General features: G+C 37.8%; 5 protein-coding genes and 1 pseudogene across 7 annotated transcripts; 3 read left to right on the forward strand and 3 right to left on the reverse strand.

Annotated features, from left to right (window-relative positions):
• The first annotated feature begins 2074 nt into the window (after positions 1–2074).
• On the forward strand, positions 2075–5336 carry LOC108812680 (glutamate receptor 3.4). The gene is given in 5 exon segments (XM_018585009.2): positions 2075–2408; positions 2488–3774; positions 3777–3823; positions 3896–4205; positions 4279–5336. Coding segments are annotated over 5 exon segments (2865 nt in total). The 3' UTR covers positions 5166–5336.
• A 19-nt stretch (positions 5337–5355) lies between these two features.
• LOC130505907 (uncharacterized) lies at positions 5356–6332 on the reverse strand. 2 transcript variants are annotated; one of them, XM_057000573.1, is made up of 3 exons: positions 6174–6332; positions 5772–5851; positions 5356–5567 (listed from the first exon to the last, which is right to left on the reverse strand). In XM_057000573.1, exons 1-3 carry the CDS (start codon positions 6282–6284, stop codon positions 5498–5500), a joined length of 261 nt encoding a protein of 86 aa, XP_056856553.1. In that variant the 5' UTR covers positions 6285–6332; the 3' UTR covers positions 5356–5497. The 2 variants fall into 2 exon arrangements, with proteins under 2 accessions (XP_056856553.1, XP_056856510.1); XM_057000530.1 differs by having other exon boundaries at positions 5750–5851.
• A 156-nt stretch (positions 6333–6488) lies between these two features.
• LOC130505850 (uncharacterized) lies at positions 6489–7599 on the forward strand (annotated as a pseudogene).
• Positions 7600–7621: 22 nt separating this feature from the next.
• Positions 7622–13458, reverse strand: LOC130505763 (homeobox-leucine zipper protein HDG2). 2 transcript variants are annotated; one of them, XM_057000386.1, is made up of 13 exons: positions 13247–13458; positions 12927–12978; positions 11626–11905; positions 11422–11539; positions 10463–10651; positions 9815–10228; positions 9619–9720; positions 9335–9535; positions 9082–9256; positions 8716–8987; positions 8554–8649; positions 8090–8463; positions 7622–8005 (listed from the first exon to the last, which is right to left on the reverse strand). In XM_057000386.1, the coding sequence occupies exons 3-12, from the start codon at positions 11871–11873 to the stop codon at positions 8107–8109; spliced, it is 2172 nt and encodes a 723-aa protein (XP_056856366.1). In that variant the 5' UTR covers positions 11874–11905; positions 12927–12978; positions 13247–13458; the 3' UTR covers positions 7622–8005; positions 8090–8106. The 2 variants fall into 2 exon arrangements, with proteins under 2 accessions (XP_056856366.1, XP_056856409.1); XM_057000429.1 differs by lacking the exons at positions 12927–12978; positions 13247–13458 and adding an exon at positions 12003–12150.
• Positions 13459–15614: 2156 nt separating this feature from the next.
• On the forward strand, positions 15615–17088 carry LOC108858406 (peroxidase 1-like). Its single transcript, XM_018632337.2, has 4 exons — positions 15615–15935; positions 16026–16211; positions 16303–16462; positions 16541–17088. The coding sequence occupies exons 1-4, from the start codon at positions 15717–15719 to the stop codon at positions 16945–16947; spliced, it is 972 nt and encodes a 323-aa protein (XP_018487839.1). The 5' UTR covers positions 15615–15716; the 3' UTR covers positions 16948–17088.
• Positions 17089–18213: 1125 nt separating this feature from the next.
• Positions 18214–19671, reverse strand: LOC108850047 (peroxidase 1). Its single transcript, XM_018623634.2, has 4 exons — positions 19390–19671; positions 19124–19309; positions 18869–19028; positions 18214–18780 (listed from the first exon to the last, which is right to left on the reverse strand). The coding sequence occupies exons 1-4, from the start codon at positions 19600–19602 to the stop codon at positions 18377–18379; spliced, it is 963 nt and encodes a 320-aa protein (XP_018479136.1). The 5' UTR covers positions 19603–19671; the 3' UTR covers positions 18214–18376.
• Between the last annotated feature and the right edge of the window lie 1674 nt (positions 19672–21345).

Genomic DNA, 21345 nt, shown 5'->3' on the forward strand with positions numbered 1-21345 from the left:
GAGAGAACGATGTTGTCTTAGGAGTAAGCAAGTAAACTTGTGTCGACTACCGACAGAGAGAGAAAGTTCCCCATCTCTTCAAGAACTCAGTTTTTTTTCTCAGATCCGGTTAAGACCGGCGTGTGTGGGCTTACACAGCCACGACGTCGGTCTTAATCCCTCCTTTAGCTTCCTTTTTGTGGTGTTTTTCGTGTTTGGTAGAGGTTTCGCCTGAGTGGTTTGTTGGGTGCGGTGGAAGAGGTCTCCCAGATAAGATCTCCGGTCAGAGCTAACAGATTTACTTGTTTAAGATGAAGAAGACGCCAGATCCGGTAGAGGTACGGAGCGGTTCACCTGAACCTGCGAGCGTCTTCTTCTCTGTTTTTAACTTAGCTCCCGTTGAAGATCTTGTTGTTTGTTGGCCAAATCCATCAACTCACTCCATTTTTTGAGATCTCTTCTTCGGGTCAGATGTGGTTATTGCTTCAGAAAGTCTGAAACTGAGACATCTTTGTTTGGATTTCAGTGTTTATCTTACTTTACCTTTGTTCTAGCTTCGGTGTAAGTGGTCTGGGATGTTGGTGTGGCAGTGTGTAGAAAACAGAACATGTCTAACATCTTTGAGAAGTTTCAGGGTGATTGTCCCGCTCTAGGAGAGAGTCATTCTCGCAGCCTTTGAATATGTGTTTTATCTGGTCTATCTTCTGCTCTCGTGTTCCTCGATGGCTTTGTCTGGTTGAGTCATTATAAAGAGGTCGAGGGCTTTTAGATTTCTGATGAAGGTTTGCTTGAGAAGGGAGCTTGGTCCCGGTTGTTGTTCTTCTCTGTTTGGTTCCTGATGTTATTGTTATTAGTTCTGGCTTGGTACCGTGAACAGAAGGTTCATGTATGTTTAGTTTGGTTTTGTTGTTATGGTCACTGCAACTGCATCGCTTCCTCTTTGTCAAGAGTTCCGGCTGCTCAAAGTGTAGAAAGATTAATATTGTTATCTCTTTTCAAAGATTGTCTTTAGCTTTAGTTATAATGGTCTAGAGTCCTCTTGTGATTGTTGTGTTTCAAGTGTCACCTTTTGTTTGGGTTTAAGTCACATGTTGTTTGGGTCTTGTCACCCTGATGTGGGTTTTAGGATTTCACGTTTGTATGTTTCTTCAAGTTTTATTAATCAAAAACCAGATGGGAAAAAAAAAAAAAGAAAGAGAGAATATTTTCATTATTCTTTGCTTGAGCTCGAGTAACAGTTCTTCTTCTTCTATCTCTCTTTTCCTGTGCTCCACTGCTAACTCACTCGTTCACTCCAGAATATCATATCGATTTCTGATTCAAGTTTGTTGCACGTATTCTTCTTTATATCTAGTTGCTTTTAAGTTTTCATTTTCCTTTTTCCTTTTTGCTAATAAAACTAGAACTCTGTAAAAATAAAGAAAAAAGTGTCAAAATTTCGATATTTACATGTGTACTTTTACATCATTCATTCTCCAACCACTCACTGGCCACTGCCATGTTCTGCAGAAAATTTAAGGTCATCCACTTGCTTGTTATTTTAATCAAATTGGAATATTACCGCTATTATTAGTTTCGTTTATGTTTTAATGATTTGGTTTGTGTGAAGAATAAGTTTTTTTTCCAATTAATTGACATATCACAGCCACCACCATATATGATTCTCTGTTCACTGAATTATTAATTGCGCTTTTTGCTTTGTTTTTTTGCAAACCATCTTTAAGATGGCCCTCATTACACTTCTTTATTTTCAGTTCTAGTTTCACATGTAAGCACCAGTCTTTACAGAATCCCAAATTCTCACATATATAATATATATATATACAGACACAAGTGTGTATATCCACTAATCTCTACAGAATCCAGGTCCTGATTTCTTGGTTTGTTTGCCTTCTTTCATTAGATTTTCTGGACCAGTTCTTGTCTTTCTTTCTTTTTTTCTACTTTTTTTTGTTAAACCTTGATTTTGATTCAGGGAACCGACGAATTGTTTACTTTCCAGGTGCCATTTCAAATCAAATGATTACATCAGCCCAGGGGAAGAAAAATCAGTGCTCTTAACTGAAAATTTCTAAAAGAGATTTGATTCTTCCTGATGATGAGAGGAGGAGTCTCCATGGTGAAAGCAGTGAGACTTGTCTTGTTATGTGTTTCTGTCTTGTGGGTCTTTCCAGAAGAATGTGCTGGTAAAAGCCATTCCTCAAGAAACTCTTCTTCTTCTTCTCCTTCACCACCAATACTGCAGAGGCCAAGCTCTGTAAACGTTGGAGCTCTGTTTACTTACGACTCTTTCATCGGACGAGCGGCTAAACCAGCTTTTAAAGCAGCAATGGATGATGTCAACGCTGACCAAACCGTACTCAAGGGCATCAAGCTCAACATTGTCTTTCAAGACTCTAACTGCAGTGGATTCATTGGCACCATGGGAGGTATATACATACACACACTGCTTCCCCTCTCTTAGAACTTGTAGCAAAAAATGATCATGTTTCTTTTTTGATGTTGTAGCTTTGCAGCTGATGGAAACTCAAGTGGTTGCAGCCATAGGTCCACAATCCTCAAGCATCGCTCACATGATCTCCTACGTAGCTAACGAGCTCCACGTACCTCTCTTGTCATTCGGAGCAACGGATCCAACGCTCTCCTCTCTCCAGTACCCTTACTTCCTCCGCACCACTCAGAACGACTACTTCCAAATGTACGCCGTCACAGACTTCGTATCCTACTCCGGATGGAGACAAGTCATCGCCATATTCGTCGACGACGAGTGCGGTCGCAACGGGATATCGGTTCTTGGCGATGCGTTGGCCAAGAAACGCGCGAGGATCTCTCACAAAGCTGCCATCACGCCCGGTGCGGACGCTGGCTCCATCAGAGACTTGTTGGTCTCTGTTAACCTGATGGCGTCTCGTGTCTACGTCGTCCATGTGAACCCTGACTCTGGTTTAAACGTCTTCTCTGTGGCTAAGTCTCTAGGAATGATGGGGAGCGGTTACGTTTGGATCGCAACGGACTGGCTTCCCACGGCTCTTGACTCCATGTCCCCCGTGGATACGGACACGATGGATCTCTTGCAAGGAGTGGTTGCTTTTCGCCATTACACAACCGAGAGTACCATGAAGAGGCAGTTTATGGAGAGATGGAAGAATCTTAGAGCGAGAGAAGGTCTCAACTCATATGCATTGTATGCTTATGATTCTGTATGGTTGATAGCTCGTGCACTCGATGTTTTCTTCAGACAAAACAACAGAGTGACGTTCTCCAACGACGCCAATCTGCAGAAGACAAAGAGTAGTAGCAGTCTTCAGTTATCAGCGCTAAGTGTGTTCAACGAAGGAGAGAAGTTTCTTGAGATCATACTCCGTATGAATCACACGGGTGTCACAGGACCAATCCGGTTTGATTCGGAGAGAAACCGGGTTAACCCGGCTTACGAAGTTCTGAACATAGAAGGCACAGGTCCACGGAGAGTAGGCTACTGGTCTAACCATTCAGGTCTCTCGGTGGTGCCTCCAGAGACGCTGTACTCAAAGCCCCCGAACACATCTACAGCAAACCAGCGTCTCTACGGAATCATATGGCCAGGGGAAGTGACTAAGCCTCCACGTGGATGGGTGTTTCCTAACAACGGAAAGCCGCTCAGAATAGCAGTGCCTAACCGCGTGAGCTATAAAGATTACGTCTCCAAGGACAAGAACCCACCTGGTGTTAGAGGCTACTGCATTGATGTCTTTGAAGCTGCGATCGAGTTGCTTCCTTATCCTGTTCCAAGAAACTATATATTATATGGAGATGGAAGAAGAATCCTTCTTATGACAATCTGATCAATGAAGTTGTTGCAGATGTAAGTAGCAGCTATGTTACTTAGTATGAAGCTTTCAAAAGATGTTTAACCTGTTTTGTTTTCTCTCTTCAGAACTTCGATGTAGCTGTTGGAGATATAACGATTGTTACAAACAGGACAAGATTTGTGGATTTCACGCAGCCGTTTATAGAGTCAGGGCTTGTGGTGGTGGCTCCGGTTAAGGAGGCTAAGTCTAGTCCTTGGTCATTCCTGAAACCATTCACTATAGAGATGTGGGCTGTCACTGGCGCCTTCTTTCTCTTCGTTGGAGCCATCGTCTGGATTCTTGAACACCGCTTTAACCATGAGTTCCGTGGCCCTCCTAGGCGTCAACTCATCACCATCTTCTGGTTTAGCTTCTCCACGATGTTCTTCTCTCATAGTAAGTAATAGTTCCTCTCAACAAGATCAGTGTGATTCATAGTGGAGCTTACTTTTACTTTTTGATCTTTCAGGGGAGAACACGGTGAGCTCATTGGGGAGACTAGTGTTGATCATATGGTTATTCGTGGTTCTGATCATCAACTCAAGCTACACGGCTAGTCTCACTTCGATACTGACCGTCCAGCAGCTGACATCTCGAATAGAAGGAATAGATAGCTTGATAACGAGCAACGAACCAATCGGAGTTCAAGACGGTACTTTCGCTAGGAACTATCTGGTCAACGAGCTTAACATATCTCCTCACAGGATTGTTCCGCTGAGAAACGAAGAACACTACCTTTCCGCTCTTCAACTCGGTCCCAAAGCCGGCGGCGTGGCAGCCATCGTTGACGAGCTTCCTTACATCGAAGTCCTTCTGACAAACAGCAACTGCAAGTTCCGTACAGTGGGACAGGAGTTCACACGGACAGGCTGGGGTTTCGCGTTCCAGAGAGACTCCCCTTTAGCTTTAGACATGTCGACGGCTATCTTGCAGCTGTCTGAAGAAGGAGAGCTGGAGAAAATCCACAGGAAATGGCTTAACTACAAGCACGAATGCTCGATGCAGATCTCAAACAGCCAGAACTCTCAGCTCTCGCTCAAGAGCTTCTGGGGGCTGTTCCTCATCTGTGGCATCACTTGCTTCATAGCGCTCACTTTCTTCTTCTGGAGGGTGTTCTGGCAGTACCAGAGGTTGCTACCGGATACCGGGGACGAGGAAAGGGCAAGCGAAGTTACAGAGGCGTCTAGATCAGGGAGAGGCTTGCGAGCACCGAGTTTCAAGGAGTTGGTGAAGATTGTGGATAAGAGGGAAGCAGATATCAAGGAGATACTGAAACAGAAGAGTAACAACAATAAACTCAAAAGTAGCCAAAGTGGAGCTGGGAGTTCACATTCTCAACATAGCGAAATTCCTTAAACAGATGAGAGATTTCAATAATTTGTTTACATGACTATTGTTAACCTATACTTAGGGGTAGATAAAATTATCATAAGATTTTGTAATAGCAAAGTTCAAGGAACCGAAAAGCCAGAGATAAACTGTATATCTTATTCACCTCATCAGAGTATATATATATTTCATATAGAAGATTGCAAGTGAACAGAAATATAAGAACTCCAAATATCAATTTTATTAGCATTATGGGTTATGACAAAACAAGAGGATGTGTGGCTGATACAAACCACAGTCTTGGCGCTTACATGCTCAGTTTGAAAAGTTCGAAGGAGAATAATAAAAGAGTGATAGTGTTACTCAAGTTTTGCTTCTCTTTTTGGAGGTTCCAAGTCGAGGTATGTGAATGGCTCTGTTGGTTCCTCTCTGAAAAAGGAAAAAAAACAATATGAACAGCTCAGACACCAGTACACAAGGACACGATTAAGAATGAATAAACGACTTGAAGATCTAATCTTATACTTATTGAGCCAGAAAGACGAGAACTCAAACTGTCAATACAACAAAGAAAAAAAAACGTTTCTGCAGCCTATTATTATCAACAACACCTTGATGTTATGCTGCACATACCCTGGCTTAGAGCGCATGCATCGGTAGAATAACTTAAAAGGTCCTGGAACCGTCTTGAATGGGTTTCCCTCAAAAAAGGCCTGCAAAAATTTACGAATGCTAAAGATCAGGAAGAGTACTAATGTATAACATTGCCCCCAAGTCAAGCAATTTAAAGCTCTTTCAATTGCTGCAGTTCAACACTGTGTATGATGGCACAAGCTTTTCACTAAATAAGGATTGATACAAGCCAGAGTGGATAAAGTAAGTAAATTTATAGTTCCTTGAGCATTTCTAACAATGATTAAGTAACATAAACCCTAGAGAAAAAAAAAACATTTAAAATTGATTCTACTCATCAACCCAAAAATAAGAATTTATGAGATAAAAAAACGAACTTTAAAGTAAGGAAAAGGTGAAAACCTGTACGACGTCCTCGACGCGATCGTTGCAGCGGTGAGCTTTGGGCTCTCGGTGACCTTCCGGTAACCCCCATGGACTCTCTCTCCTCGGCACTGGTCTCGTCTCGCTCATCGTTACGTTACCTTCCGATTAAACCGGTGTGTTCTCTCCGGTATGTAATCAAATACTATACTTGACCACTTGACTGAACCGGAAAGAAATACGATTTGAATTGAACCGGCGATTTATTTTCTGTTAGTTAGTTCGGTTAAACTAAACCAATAATTAAAATCAGTTATATATACCAGTCAACGACGGTTACGGAAACTCAGATTTCGAATCAAATCGAAGAAAGATGGGAGCAATCGGGAAGCTGATCGATGCGATCCTCTTCTTATTCTTCGCTCTGATGGCGGTTATCGCGCCGCTCATCGACGGACAGACGGCGCTTCCTAAATCAATCTTCCGCCGTTTCTCACCGATCTGAAAACCGGTTACATCGCCGAGTTCGGAGACTACTTGCTCATGGAGAAGCCGCATTTCCTCGTCGGACTCGTCTGGCACGAGCTCGTGTTCTTGTGGCCGCTCTCCATAGCTAACGTCTACGCGATTCTCGCGGGAAAATCGTGGTTCGGTACCACCTGCTTGCTTTACGGAGCTTCCCTCGTCGCTTCAATGGTACGATGAGGAACAACATTACACACAACGTATTTGTATTTTATATACAATGCATAGTGTATACGTGGAGTTTGAGTGAGATCTTAACTTTACAAATGCAATGACTAATGAGATATGTATGCTATGTAGTGTTAAATGTTCTAAAAGTTACTGAGTTTTTTTTTTTTTTTTGTAATGTTGCTCAGTGTGAATGATATATAGATTACGGTTAGCAGTGTTTCTTGGTGGAAAAGATATTTATTTTCCTTGCAATGGTAAAACTATAATTAAAAGTTGAACTGCATAGTTTGTTTTTTTGGGAGTGTAATCTATTATCTATGTTTATTATATCTGCTCTGCGTTTTTTTTGGACCTATGGTTTGTTTGACAACTGTGTGTGTGTTTGTGTGTATCTTCTTCTGATGTATTTGTCTCTGTGGTGATCTTTTAGGCTGCAATCCTTGGAGAGATGATAGGTTCGGGGAAGGCATCTGAGAGGTTGCTGTTGATGTATGTTCCTTTCATGGGTATTGGGATTCTGGCGGTTCTTCGTGGTTTGGTCTCTAGTTCAACTAAGAGCTCCGGATCTGTTGGAAAGAGGTATACTATTATGCCTAGGAGAAAGCTGGCCTAGAAGAGGTGTGTTGAGGGTGATGTTCTCATTCGATAAAGTCTTTTTTTTTAATCTCTTTTCTTTATCACATTGTGTTGATTATTTTGGGATTCTGTTCTCTCTCAGCAACAGTTAATGATAGTGTTTCCTTGGTTGGAATCAAATTTATGCTTGGAATCTCTGCTTCATAACTTAAAAGTAACCTAAAAGTGTGAGCTTTTTTGATAAACCAACCTCCATAGGCTTACAAAGCAAAGACAAACATCAAAGTCTTAACTAATAACTACAAGACAGAAAGAAGAAACACAACTGTGACACAAAAACACTAAGTTTATAAGCATCTCTGACCTTTTAACTTTTCTAATCCAGTATATGTTGCAGGGGAAGTCAATTCCCGAACCTCTTTAAACCATTTGCATTTTACCCTTTCAAAGTAAAATGTATTTTCACTGCTTAGGTTTTTCACCTTACTCAATGGTATATCTTGTGAGGTTCGCTCTTGACTCCTCCGCTTTAACACCAAAAAACAAACTCTATTCAAACCGATGCCACTCTCTTTTGTCGCTATTTTCATCTCTTATTCCTGCAGGAAGAACCAAACAAGTATGATCACATAAAGGCGTAAGAACCACACAACAAGAAACCTCTAACTGTTTACTGAAACTACCTAATGGATGTTTTTTCTCAAGCAGTCTCACAAGACATGGAAGCTTTGATCCTCTCAACAGTGCAAGCAATTAAATTGTTCACAGTTGCAACAGAGCCAAGAGACAGCTTTGCCGTCGGAACAGAATCAACCAGAATCTGAAAAGCAACGGTCAGCAGCGACCCTCCTTCTCCTCCGGCAGCTCCACCATTTGCATTACCATCAGGAAGAATAGCAAAACCTGATGGAAGCAGAGCCACATAGTCCGGATCCCCTCCATTAAGCACTATGTTCATGGCTACAATATCCACTGGAGCATAGATCACAAAGGAAGCTGTAGGATCAGTGCAGCTCTCTTGTAGAATCAGCATATTGCTCTGGCTAGAGTTTGCACTCTGTGACATAAATAAAAAAAGTTTCAAAAGTATGAAGCCATGATCATATGAATTATATAACAAAGAGTTACAAACAAATCCACTACTCACATTCACCCGGAGAAGAGATACACAGTTTCCTGTGTCCCTCCCATTAGCAATATGTGCCATTTCTTGCACAACTCCTCCATTTGACAAAATATCCCACTGCAAAAAAAATCTCATTAAGACTCTACTCAAAGTTGTTAGTAGTAACTAAATAAAAAGAGTTACCTCATTTCTTGAATTCTCATCTCTGAGGAAGTCAAAGACTCTCTTTGGAGGAACAGGGATCCAAAAAGAAGTGGCTGCACTAAGAACAATACCAGGAGGCCTTCCTGGATCATCCACACTCTTCCTAGTCATCACTCTAACATCCTCAGCTCCTGTACCGGACAATGTAGTCCACGTGTGTGCGGTTGAAGCACTCACTCCTGCACAAAAGCTTATAACCATCCGCTCAGACAGTTTCAACATGCTCCTCCTCCCTTCTTGGTTAGTTATCACTGCACATTTCATCAAATATTAGTACTATGACTCTGCTTCTTGATAAATTCTGAGAAAGTACTTGTGTGGTAAACAAACAGTATATGTTTATACCGCCAACTTCTCCTGAAGAAATGTTTGTAGCCATGACGCTAGCTAACCGCTCACATTGGCGGTCAAGAATAGCTACCCAACGCTTAGCACCAAAGGCATGACCAGTACAAACCATGTGTTTATACAAGTCATGAACTCCTCTGTCATCAACTTCCACATGTTCCACCCATGTCACCTGTTACATTAAGAGAGACATTTTAAAAATTACATTTATTCCGTACATATAACCTAATGTTTTTTTATTTGTTGTTACCTTAGAGTATCCATTTGGCATCTCTTGAATCAAACATCCAGAAGCTCGCCTCCTGCATCTAGCCGGTGGATTCGGCTGGAGACTATCCAGGGAAATATCGACAACCGCCCAAGAACCATCTGCTTGTTGTTTACAGTAACGTGCGAAGTAAGTTTCGCGGGTGGGGACTAACGGTGTTGGAACTTGAAACTCTGCACTCATCTGACAAAACAGAGTGGGTTGCTTGAGTTCCAAGTTATTAGGATTACATTATTACAAGAGAGTAAGTAAGACTCAAAACTTACCACTTGCAGAGCTCCGTTATAGTTTCCTGCAACCCCAGTTGATAAAACAGCTAATGTCATCGCTCTAGACACCATCCCCGCGAAAACAACCGACCATTGATTCTGCAACAGTACCATATCAATGTTTGAAAAAAAATCAAAACATATAATAATAGACCATTACTAATAATATATAAAAATGAAAATGTTTATTTACCACATCCATGAGAATCTCAACAATGTTAACATGATTCATGATCACAACCACGCTTTCTCGTGAGGCTTCGGTTCTAAACCCAGCCGGTTTAGGTCCGATTCCTCTAGGAAACGTCCTTGCATATTCTTCTTCATCTAAAACCAAACTTTTCCACAAAGGCTCGTCCACTTGAGCCATCCTCATGAGCTCTTCCATTGCAGCCACGGCTAAGTCGATGATCAGCGGTTTGTCAGATTCTGTTGGTGCAGTGATGGACTTGAAGAGATCGGTTGGGTTGTTTCCATAAACATCTCCCCCAAAGTTTCCCATGGCGAGTTCTAAGGGACGTGGAGGAAGTGGAGGTGGAGACATAAGTGGATAGCTTGAGACTGGCTTGCCTACGTATTTGGCTGCGATGGCAGATATTCGATCGATCTAGATGACAAACAAGAAGATAATTTGTTTTATATAATATAGTTTGGGTCACAAGAACAGAGTAATTAATTAATTACTCTGTCCATTTCTTTAATCTAAAGTATGTTTTAAGCTTTATTGATATAAACTTAGAAATATATGTTTTCAAATGTTTCAATGTGTTATTTTACTACTCTGAGTATAATTAAAGTGAATAAAATGTAAGATATGATCAATTAATATCAACATATATACCTCTTCTCTTAAACGAGCATTTTCGAGACGGAGTTGATGTTCGTCGAAGGACATTTCTCCAATAACCGTTGGACCACCACAGTTAGGACATGAAGCATTGGCAAGAGCCTCTCGATATCTAATGTTGTCTCCTCGAAGCTTTTCGTTTTCCGCCCGAAGATGCGAGTTCTCGTGCCGCTCGTGATGATTCTGCAAGAATAAATTCATTTTTTTCTGTTGTCTCCATAGTTTTTTACATAATTTATTGTTTTTTCTTTGTTTTGTTGCTGTTGATCATTTTATATAATTAAACTAGAAAACTATGGAGTACAATCATGAAGCAACAATGGGTTTTTACTAAAAGAGGAAAAGTATATGCATATATACACATGATACACTTGTGTACACGTTATGTGTTTCACCGTATTTGCATAACGTAAGCACATGAGTCCAAAACGTTTCTGTCTATACATTATGATTCTAACTTAGCGCTATTAGTTTCAAAAAAAAAAAAAAAAAAAAAAAAAAACTTAGCGCTATTAAATGGGCAAGTTGTTTTCAACTAAACAATTTTTCTATGGCTGATTTCGCCAAAAAGATAGTTCGGCCAAAGAAGAACTTTTCAAATTAAGAAACCTAAGTTAATTGTTTTAACTACGTTTAAAAATTCTGCCAAAGTTCTACTAGAATCAATGTAGAATTTTTTTAATCAGACATAACTACATTTAAATAACCTGCCAAAGTTCTACTAGAATTAATGTAGAAACTATAAATCAAACAACAAAAATCCACCCAAAAGCTTGTCATTTGTTAGGCCTATATTATATTATAGAATTCCCTAATTTTCTTCTAAAATTAATGTGATTGAGATCAGACGCAATTATGCAGGTCTAGCCGTCTGAGTATAACATAAGGCTTTCAGAATATTTATACTTTGATATAGATCCACAAGTATATAAATGATCATAAGTATATTATACCTTCATTTGGGTGCGTTTGTTCTGGAACCAGAATTTGACCTGAAGAGGTTCCAAACCCAGTTCACGGCTAAGTTGTTTCCTTTGCTTGTCATCCGGGTGAGGACACTCTTTGAAGAATCTATTTAACAACCAAAATGATAATACTAAATTAATGGAAAAATAAAGTTATGAACTAAAAACATGAAATTTGTAATATGCATATACGCTTCCATCTCCTGGATCTGAAGTTGGGTGTGTCTATGATATCGTTTCTTCTTATTAGGATGATGATTATCTTGATCGTTTCCTGATCCTCCTTCTTGATTCTCACTTCCCGATTTAGTATTCGCACTGTCGAATTCCTCGTCCCGTAGAAATCTTTCATTGTTATTGTTGTTGTCTTCATGGTTGTAGTTGTGGTTGTTGCTATCTTCGTTGTTCATAGCCGCAAGAAACATATTTGGCTCGAACATCTTTTTCTTATACCGGAAATTGAAAGCAAACCCTAATACGAAAAGAGTAGAAAGTTTTGTCAGATACTAAAAAGAATTAGGGTTTCTTCTTGGGTACAGGAATCAAGTTAATAAGAAGAGAAGTTTCACCAAGATTGTGAAAAAAATATGGCAATACTTTTTCCACGTCAACAACTTTAATCTTTTTGGAGTTTTCTGTCTTTCTTATTGAAGATCTTACAAAAGGTTATAGGCAAATAGAAAAACGAAGATTATGGAGATGCTGGTAGGAATCAAAGGACCCACTAATTGAAAGCAAGAAAGAAGACCCTTTCGAAAACATCACAATCATATTAATACGTTATTAAATGACCAACCCAAAATAATGAATTTTACATACTACAAATTATTCAAATCTCCCAATCTTTTTTGCCTTAAGAAACTATCAAGCACGCTAAAATGAAAAACAAAATTGAAACTGATTCAAGAATTATATGTAGTGTAAATGGAAATCATTTGGTGACTTGATAACGAATTTTTGATTTAGAGAAAGCCATTTAAATTCCATATTCTAATAGAATGGTATTGGATTTCATGAGGAGAGAGGTTGAAAAGAGAAATGTTACTCATTTTGTTCAAAGCAAATTAAAATGAGCAAGAAATAGGTATACAAAAAAAACTCTCTATCCAGTTTATGAAACACAAAAAACATTATTTTGTGAACAAAATGTAATTAAATACTATAATCATTAGCAGACTTTTAAACAAGGCAAACTTTACAGGAGAAGTGTTAATTTGCTATCTTTTTGCAAACTTTTCAAAAAATTAAAATGAAAAATAGTATATGTCTGTGCACGGTGCGGCTGACCAACATTGATGTTATTACACAACTTACAACCAACGTGACATAAGGCCTGGTGATGTATTTAATTTCTCCAGCTGTTTTTTTTATAATCACTACCGTATATAACGTTTTTCTTTTACAAATATGTGGAATATTTATATATAAACACGTTTTTATATATATTAAAACAAACGTATATCATAAAGAAGAATCACGAAGAGAATACAAACCTTTAACCTTCTTCCTCTAGTGTTGTCTTGAGAAATAGTACATCTTAATCAACTAGATAAAAAATAAACAGATAATATTAGAAACTCGGACGGAAAATAGCTATCAATTAATGTTAAATAATGAAAATTAAGACTAAAATAAATGACAAATCCAACATACACGATATATATTTGGTTATATAATCCTCATGAAAGCGAGTCTTATGAAGAGGATAAAAAGATAGTGTAATGATCAAATACATTGGACAAATGAAAAAAGGTTTTATTTAATATTAATAAAAACATATAAACCCAGAAATGATAAGGTCTTCGTGACATACATTGCTAGGAAGACGCGACGAAATCCTAAAGAGAGAGAGGAGTGTATCGATGTGTGGCCTGAGATTTGTTTGTCGGAAAACCGGAGATGGTTTTGTACTGATCAAGCAGTTTTTAGGCAAAGAGTTTGAAAGGTAGGTGCAAATCTGGGAGGAAGAGAGAGGAAAAATTGGGAGATGAGAGTAATGGCAGAGAGTATTGAGAGGGTGCAATGAAATTAAATGGTGAGAGTGGGACACTTTATTATCCTACACGCTTATAGAGAGCGAGGGAGAGGAGAGAAAGACAAAATTTTGTTTTGTTTAAAATTTTTATTATATAATATTGTTTGTATTATACTAGTATAAGTAAAAATAAGATATAAAAAAATTATCTATATTTATGCTATTATTTGTGAATTTATTATATAGTTAAAAACGAATTTATATAAATAATATAAATGAAAACAAACCAAAGTAATCTTTGTATAGCTACAAGCCAATACATCACCTGCACGATAAAATTAAATAGGTAATATCTCAAATCTAAATAGATATTACGTTTTGTACGTAATTTAATTAACTTTAAATTGCTTTAAAATTAACATTTTCTGATGAAAATTATATATAGAGAAAGTTATTTGACTATAATCGAATTTTCTTATTCTGTTAATTAAGTAACTATATATTGTAGATATATACTTTATATGATAATTAAATATTTTTTTAAAGACAAATTCTATAGCATGTAATTATTTTATTAAATACAATTCACCGGTTAAAAGTGATAAATATTAAAATTAAATTCATGCATTCATATGTAATTAATTACACTCTTTATCACGCAAAGATATATAAAGATATTGCATATTTACTTCATTATTCCATTAGCTTTTACATCAAGTTTACACACCATTTTTTTGCCAACGAGAATAATAAAATAATCAAAAGAATTTTTTTTTAAAGCAAGTATAATCCAAAGACTTAAGCAGAAAAAAATGTGTAATCCAAAGAATTTTTAATGTGGTCTGCAAAGTGGTGGGCTAGTGGTAGGACGTCTCTTGGCTAAGGGTGCAATTCCCACGTCATGGTTTTGATTTTCCTTCCTTGTTGTTAACAACACTTTGTTGGGAAATCTGTCAATTGGGATTTAGCCTAATTGGTTTACCTGGTATCCAGAAATACATGCGGTCTGTCTACCCCTGGCATTAGTCGGAAGGCATTCCAAACTCGGGACAGGCAGTGTGGTGGTCCAATTTGGATCTCATGGATCTCATGGATCTCATGGCCCGTTCGACCCGAGTACGCTCGGAGCTCATGGTGTCTGTTGAACCGTTGAACCGCGGGAGTTAGTCCACAATGTAGCACTTCGGTGCGTTCCTACCGGGACTGATCGGATCAGCCGATAGGGTTTATCAAAAAAAAAAAAAAACTTTTAATGTGTAGTTTTATAAGTTTTTCAAATATATACGTATGTACACATATAGAGTGGCGAATAGTTTTTTGGCATTAAATGTTAACACAGAGGCTGCATGGCTTAAGGCCATTTACTGCTCTCATGCCTCTCTTGCACTTAACCTCCTCCTCATTCGTACTCTCTAACTAACAAAAACTAATAATTCAATACCTAACATTTGAGTTTTTTTCCTGCTACTTTTCTAAAAGTTAAATTCAAAAGAACTGCTACCTACATTGGCATACCCAAAAAACTGTTACAAGCGTCATCGCAGAAAAAAAAAATTATTTATGGGGGCCATCATGCAAAAAATAATATATCGCATGAGTTCGAGGCCATGAGTTTATGTTCATCGTGTGGACCTTGATTACAACTCTCTGATTAATTTTGTAATTTCTGCTTAGATGGGCCGTAAGACTGTGATAAATTATAGGCCCGTCAACTAGAGCGACAAGGCCCAATAATAAACACCACTGCGACGAGTATGTAAATATAACCTAATTTTAGGTCGTTACTTGTTTCACAAGAATAGTATATTAAGCCATATGAATTTCCAGTTACTAAATATAGCAACTTGGATGATTTTTTTAAATAATACAAGAACGTGGATTCCACATACAATAACAGTTTATTATATATTTTTTTCAACTTTGGGAGCTAAGAAGAAATAATACATTTCCCCTAACTACATACATGTTGTCCAAAGTCAATAGCTTTTCAAATAGCAAAAGAGGAAGCTTTCTTAGTCGTTGCATGATTTTGATTTCTTCTTCTATTCAATCACAGACAGATAAAAGAAGATAGTGGAGGCCCTGCAATGTCCTCCTCTTTCTCTGTTTTTCAAACCTAAATTAAGAAACAGAGAAAAACTACAAATGGGTTTATCTAAATCCCACTTGACACTACTCTATGGACGTTTTCAATGTCTCTGGATGTTCTATAAAAGGCCTGACACTCTCTCCTTCATCTTCATCTCCAAGCTCGTTTTGAACTTTCTTGGGTAATACTCAACAAAGCAAACGAGCTAAGAAAGGAGAGATGTCAATGGCCATCAAGAACCTTCTTGTCCTCGCGGTTCTTCTCAGCGTCCTTGGAGTTTCAGTTGCTAATCCGAAGGGTCTCGACCTTAACTACTACAAAAACAGGTGTCCGGATGCAGAAGCCATTGTCCGTCGTGTCACAATTCAATATGTTTCTCGCCAGACGAGTCTTGCAGCCGCGCTTCTGAGGGTGCATTTTCATGATTGTTTCGTCAGAGTAAGCTGACTTCACTTCTATGCGTTTTAAGTCTATAATAATGGGTATATGAAGAACAATGCTAACTATTGTTATGATCCATGCACATAGGGATGTGATGGTTCTGTTCTTCTGAAATCTCCAAACAAGGACGCAGAAAGAGACGCCATCCCTAACTTGTCTCTTAGAGGATATGAAGTGGTTGATGCTGCCAAGTCAGCCCTAGAAAAGAAGTGTCCCGGTGTGGTTTCTTGCGCTGATGTTCTTGCCTTAGTCGCTAGAGACGCTGTCTTAGTGGTAACATTTTCTCACTGCATGACTTTCTTATTCCAAAGAAACCATTTAAATGAGAGTACTATATACAGCTTACTTTCCTTTTTTTTTACAGATCAACGGACCATGGTGGCCGGTTCCATTGGGCAGGAGGGATGGACGCATATCAAAAAAATCTGAGGTTAACTTACCATCCCCATTCGCTGGAATAGCTGCACTGAAAAAGAACTTCTTCGACAAGGGTCTTAACACTAAAGACCTTGTTGTTCTCTCAGGTATGCGTTTTTTTATTTGAAAGTTGACAAACTTAATGTTACTAGTTAAGGGTTATTATATAATGGTTTCTTGTGCAGGTGCTCACACCATTGGAATCTCTAACTGCGGTCTCATCAACAGCCGTATCTACAACTTCACAGGGAAAGGCGACTTTGACCCGTCCATGAACCCTAGCTACGTTAGGGCATTGAAGAAAAGGTGCAAGCCAACTGATTTCAGGACATCAGTGGAGATGGACCCAGGAAGTGTCAAGAAGTTTGACTCTCACTACTTCAACATTGTGGCTCAGAAGAAGGGTTTGTTTACATCTGACTCAACACTTCTCGAAGACCCTGAGACCAAAGGCTACATTGACACACAAGTTGCTACCGCTGGATCTTCATTCAACAAAGATTTCTCCGAGTCGATGGTTAAACTCGGTTCTGTAGAAGTTCTCACCGGGAACAAGGGCGAGATCAGGAGGAAATGCGCCTTCGTAAACTGAGTTCCATAAAAGTTCTCTCTCTTTTTGATTGTTGATTCAGCATTGTCCCATTAATGTTTTTTTCCTTTCTCCAAGTCTGTTTTTTCAGACAGTCCTTTGTATGATGTTTTGGAGTCTCATGTTTCTTTAATTATCATCTCCTTTATAAGATGCATAATCATTCCGCTGCCTACAACGACAAATAATCCTCCTCAGGCCTTTTATAGATCATTGGAGTGCGTTTAAAAGAAAATTCATTGCAGAATGAAGTAACAGCCATTCGTAATACTAATATGTTTTATGTATTCTTGATTTAGAGAACACGATCTTTCTGATTCTGGTTTGATGCTTAAATAATTCATTTCTCACGAGCATATAAACTAAACTTCTTTGAAATGATCAATAAGATTCTCTGCTGTCTCTTTTGCTCTTTGGATTAAAATATGCAAATACTATATTAGTACTATGTAAGAAAATAGAGATAGTAATTGTCATTTAGGTTACACAAGTTCATATTCCTGGCATGCATCATGTTTTTTCTTTTATTATCTTCCATCATTTTCTCAAACTAAGCTACATCGTGTTCCTCAAGCCTCCTCATCCTCTTTAGTTACCCCCTCAACTTCTCATTTGTCAACAACATATCCTTAAAAAAACAAATTGTCAAAAGTTATTTATTTGACATATTTACTTTTATCATGGGATAGTATAGCATGACCACCAATTTAGATAACATAACAACTGACACAGACAGAATAATATAAATTGACATATTTACTTTATCATGGGATAGTATAGCATGACCACCAATTTAGATAACACAACAATTGATACACAGATTGGATAATAAAATTATCTCGAAATTTGGAAGGAACCGCCGTCTCCTCTCTGTCAGAGATTCTTTGTGGCATCAAAATACATATCACATGTAATATACGTAGAATGACACCGCATGTTTATTCCAAATCCTGCCGAAATTAATTATTTACTTCATGGCTAAACTTATGTTATCTCAGTAAACTAACCGTTCACCAAATATATGTCTATACATATATAGATCATGCATTTCTTATAATTTTGATTTTACAAGAAAACTAATTTTGAAAAAAAGATAGGAAAAGCTTTAAAATTTTAAAAGCCTTTAATTATTTAAAACTTTTCAATAAAGAAATAAGTCAGCCAGCTATTGTACGACTCTTTACCCTACTTAAGGAAACCAAAAAACAAGTATACGACCCATACATTATAGTATTGGTATACAACTAGGTAACTAGTATACCGGATGTGGAACAATGGAAAACAGTTGCATTACTAATAATGTCGAAAAGAACATAACAAACGGAGCATACTGAACTGGAGCAAGCATAAAGATAAGAAGGAAAAACGTTGAATCACAAAGTACGCAGAAAGCGTTTTAAAACTATAATCGATCCGAAAGGGACATCGCTAATTAGTTCACGAAAGCGCATCTCTTCCTGATCTCACCCTTGTTCCCGGTAAGGATTCCAACGAACCCTAGTTTAACCATTGAGTGAGCGAAATCTTTGTTGAATGAAGATCCAGCAGTTGCAACTTGTGTGTAAATGTAACTTTTGGTCTCAGGGTCATCAAGAAGTGTTCTGTCAGATTTAAACAAACCTTTCCTCTGAGCCACCATGTTGAAGTAGTGGGAATCAAACTTCTTGACACTGCGTGGGTCCATCACTATCGTCCTGTTATCAGCTAGGTTGCACCTTCTCTTCAATGCCCTAGCGTATCTAAGGTTTATCGACGAGTCAGAATCGCCTTTGCCGGTGAAGTTGTATATACCGTGGTGGATGACACTGCAATGAGAGATTCCAATTGTGTGAGCTCCTGAGCAAGACACCATTTTTATTCAGTTTGGTAACATAAAGTTGTCAAGTTTTTTTTTAGATAGTATTCAAGGTGTTTATAAACTCACCTGAGAGAACAACAAGGTCTTTAGTGTTAAGACCCTTGTCAAAGAAGTTCTTTTTCAGTGCTGCTATTCCAGCGAGTGGGGATGGTAAATTAACTTCAGATTTTCTTGAGATGCGTCCATCCCTTCTGCCCAATGGAACCGGCCACCAGGGTCCGTTGATCTATAGGAGAAAAAAAACCATAGAATATAAGTTTTGTACGTACTCTTATTTTAACGGTATGTAATGAGAAGAACTGGTCCATTATGAATTGTTACCACTATGACGGCGTCTCTAGCGACTAAAGAGAGAACATCAGAGCAAGAAACAACACCAGGACACTTCCTCTCGAGCGCTGACTTGACAGCATCCACCACTTCGTAGCCTCTCACTGACAAGTTGGGGGCAGCGTATCTTTCCGTCTCATTATATGGATATTTCAGAAGAATGGAACCATCACATCCCTATTTGCATGGATCATAGCAAGAGTTAGAAGTGTTTCATATATATAATCCAGAATGTCGTCTCAAAGAAGCAAACTTACTCTGACGAAACAATCATGAAAGTGCATCCTTAGAAGTGCAGCGGCAAGACTTGGCTCGTGAGAAACATATTGAACTGTGACACGTCGGACAATGGCTTCTGCGTCCGGACACCTGTGTTTGTAGTAGTTGATGTAAAGACCATTTGGATGGGCAACTGAAACTCCAAGAACGCTAAGAAAAACCACAAGGAAAAGAAGGTTCTTGATTGCCATTGTTCTCTCTCGTGTCGGCAGCGTTGAGGAGTATTAGCCAAGAAATGTGAGGAGGAGCTTTCTACATGAAGAAGAAGGATACAATCGCATGCTTTTTATAGATAAATAAAAGACGTTGAAAAGTTTTCTTTTTTGCTAAAAAAAGGGTTAAATTCGGGTCACTATTAGAATCAGACCTAATCCCCGGGGGAGTCGCAAGCCCGCGGATGGACTCCTTCTCCTGGGCATTCAAATGGGTCCTAAAGTATAGACTCATATATGCGTTAGATGAACAGAACAATGTGACTTAGTTTCGCATAGCATGAGGATCAAACCTGAAACGTGTTGGCGTCCCAGGCCCGTCCACTGCCACTTGACCACAAGGCCCGTTCAAGACGTTGAAAAGTTACCTGTAGAGAAACGTTAACTTGCAGTAACATTGCACATCTTCACACTTGATGATTGTATTTTTATCAGAGAATTAATAAATCTGATAAGGCGGGTGTGGATCACACGATTCCCTTATTAGTCCGACACAGAGGTCAGGTAATGGCAAGGGGACAATAACAGTCAGTCACAAGATAAACTAACGACCAAGTCCACACTATTCAATTTAAAGTCAATTGTTTTTTGCCATCATAATAGAAATGTACCAACGGTTTAAAAAGGAGGAATGAATTATTGAGTGAATATGACATGTTAACTTACAAATATATTTATAAAATAGTCCACATTTTTGCAAAAATGCTTGTAACTTTCAGTTTAGGTACTTACGAAAGTTTCCCATATCTTTCAGTATTTACAAAACTGCACTAGAGTTTTTGATATTGATAAAACTGCGATTGGTCTATCTGAGAAGATGCCAACGTTTGACTGACTTTGAGGAAAAAACTGGCGTAATAATCAAACGAAAAAATCCCTCCTTGAGCAGCTAAAGCTTTTAATTATTTTAAGGCCATCGTCGGTTTATTTATAATTTAACTAGGGGTGCCCCGTCCTACGGGCGGGATTTTATTTGAAAATATATTTAAAATTTTATAAATCATTTTAAAAATATTCTAAAAATTAAATGACTATAAAATAAACAAATAAGAAATGTAGAACATACTGATTTTTAATAGAGATTTTCTGTCTGAGTTTAAAAGTGAGGTAACATTCAATATCTTCTATTTTATAGAGAATACAAAATTAGCAAAGAAAAATTCAGGAAAAAGTAATGATTTCTATTTCTTTTTATTGCTGTTTTTCATTTTAATTTCTATTTCTTTTTATTGCTGTTTTTCATTTTAACATAATAATTCAATAGAATTAGTTAAATTTTATAAAACTGAATTTTAGAAATTTTTAGTAAGAATATTTGATATACTTTGTGTGTTGAATCCATATGATAAAATACAAAATATTATAAGTAATTCACTAAAATAACATAAAATACTGAAATGTAAAATAAAATTAGAAATTGAAAAGCATTTTATAGTAAACTAAAAAAATTGCTTTGTTTCTGATTATAAAATTTATATAGCTTTTTAATTTATAATTTAATGAAACTATATATTTACATGAATTTTTTTGAAATGTTATTTTATTACTTATGAATTTTTATTATATTTTTGACACATATCTAACTTAGAACCATGTAATTTATTAATTTATCATGTTTCTCGTATCGATTGAAATAGTATGCTAACTATTTATATTTTCATTAATTTTCGTTGACATTTTTAATATCCACATTATCGGTTGAATTTTTTGTGACCAAACATT

Source organism: Raphanus sativus, chromosome 1 (genome assembly GCF_000801105.2).
Source record: "Raphanus sativus cultivar WK10039 chromosome 1, ASM80110v3, whole genome shotgun sequence".
Classification (NCBI taxonomy): domain Eukaryota; kingdom Viridiplantae; phylum Streptophyta; class Magnoliopsida; order Brassicales; family Brassicaceae; genus Raphanus; species Raphanus sativus.

What these genes read in the sequence shown, in the direction of transcription:
- LOC130505907 (XM_057000530.1), bottom strand. Translation starts at nt 6,284, where the DNA reads ATGAGCGAGACGAGACCAGTGCCGAGGAGAGAGAGTCCATGGGGGTTA. An exon ending in GCGTCGAGGACGTCGTACAG is followed by an intron (nt 5,852 to 6,173) that starts GTTTTCACCTTT and finishes AAATTTTTGCAG; the next exon opens with GCCTTTTTTGAGGGAAACCC. An exon ending in ATGTGCAGCATAACATCAAG is followed by an intron (nt 5,568 to 5,749) that starts GTGTTGTTGATA and finishes TTCCTTTTTCAG; the next exon opens with AGAGGAACCAACAGAGCCAT.
- LOC130505763 (XM_057000386.1), bottom strand. Translation starts at nt 11,873, where the DNA reads ATGTTCGAGCCAAATATGTTTCTTGCGGCTATGAACAACGAAGATAGC. An exon ending in CAGATCCAGGAGATGGAAGC is followed by an intron (nt 11,540 to 11,625) that starts GTATATGCATAT and finishes GTTGTTAAATAG; the next exon opens with ATTCTTCAAAGAGTGTCCTC. An exon ending in TTCTTCAGGAGAAGTTGGCG is followed by an intron (nt 8,988 to 9,081) that starts GTATAAACATAT and finishes TGAAATGTGCAG; the next exon opens with TGATAACTAACCAAGAAGGG.
- LOC108858406 (XM_018632337.2), top strand. Translation starts at nt 15,717, where the DNA reads ATGTCAATGGCCATCAAGAACCTTCTTGTCCTCGCGGTTCTTCTCAGC. An exon ending in TTCATGATTGTTTCGTCAGA is followed by an intron (nt 15,936 to 16,025) that starts GTAAGCTGACTT and finishes CCATGCACATAG; the next exon opens with GGATGTGATGGTTCTGTTCT. An exon ending in AGACCTTGTTGTTCTCTCAG is followed by an intron (nt 16,463 to 16,540) that starts GTATGCGTTTTT and finishes TTTCTTGTGCAG; the next exon opens with GTGCTCACACCATTGGAATC.
- LOC108850047 (XM_018623634.2), bottom strand. Translation starts at nt 19,602, where the DNA reads ATGGCAATCAAGAACCTTCTTTTCCTTGTGGTTTTTCTTAGCGTTCTT. An exon ending in CTAGAGACGCCGTCATAGTG is followed by an intron (nt 19,029 to 19,123) that starts GTAACAATTCAT and finishes TTTCTCCTATAG; the next exon opens with ATCAACGGACCCTGGTGGCC. An exon ending in AGACCTTGTTGTTCTCTCAG is followed by an intron (nt 18,781 to 18,868) that starts GTGAGTTTATAA and finishes TGTCTTGCTCAG; the next exon opens with GAGCTCACACAATTGGAATC.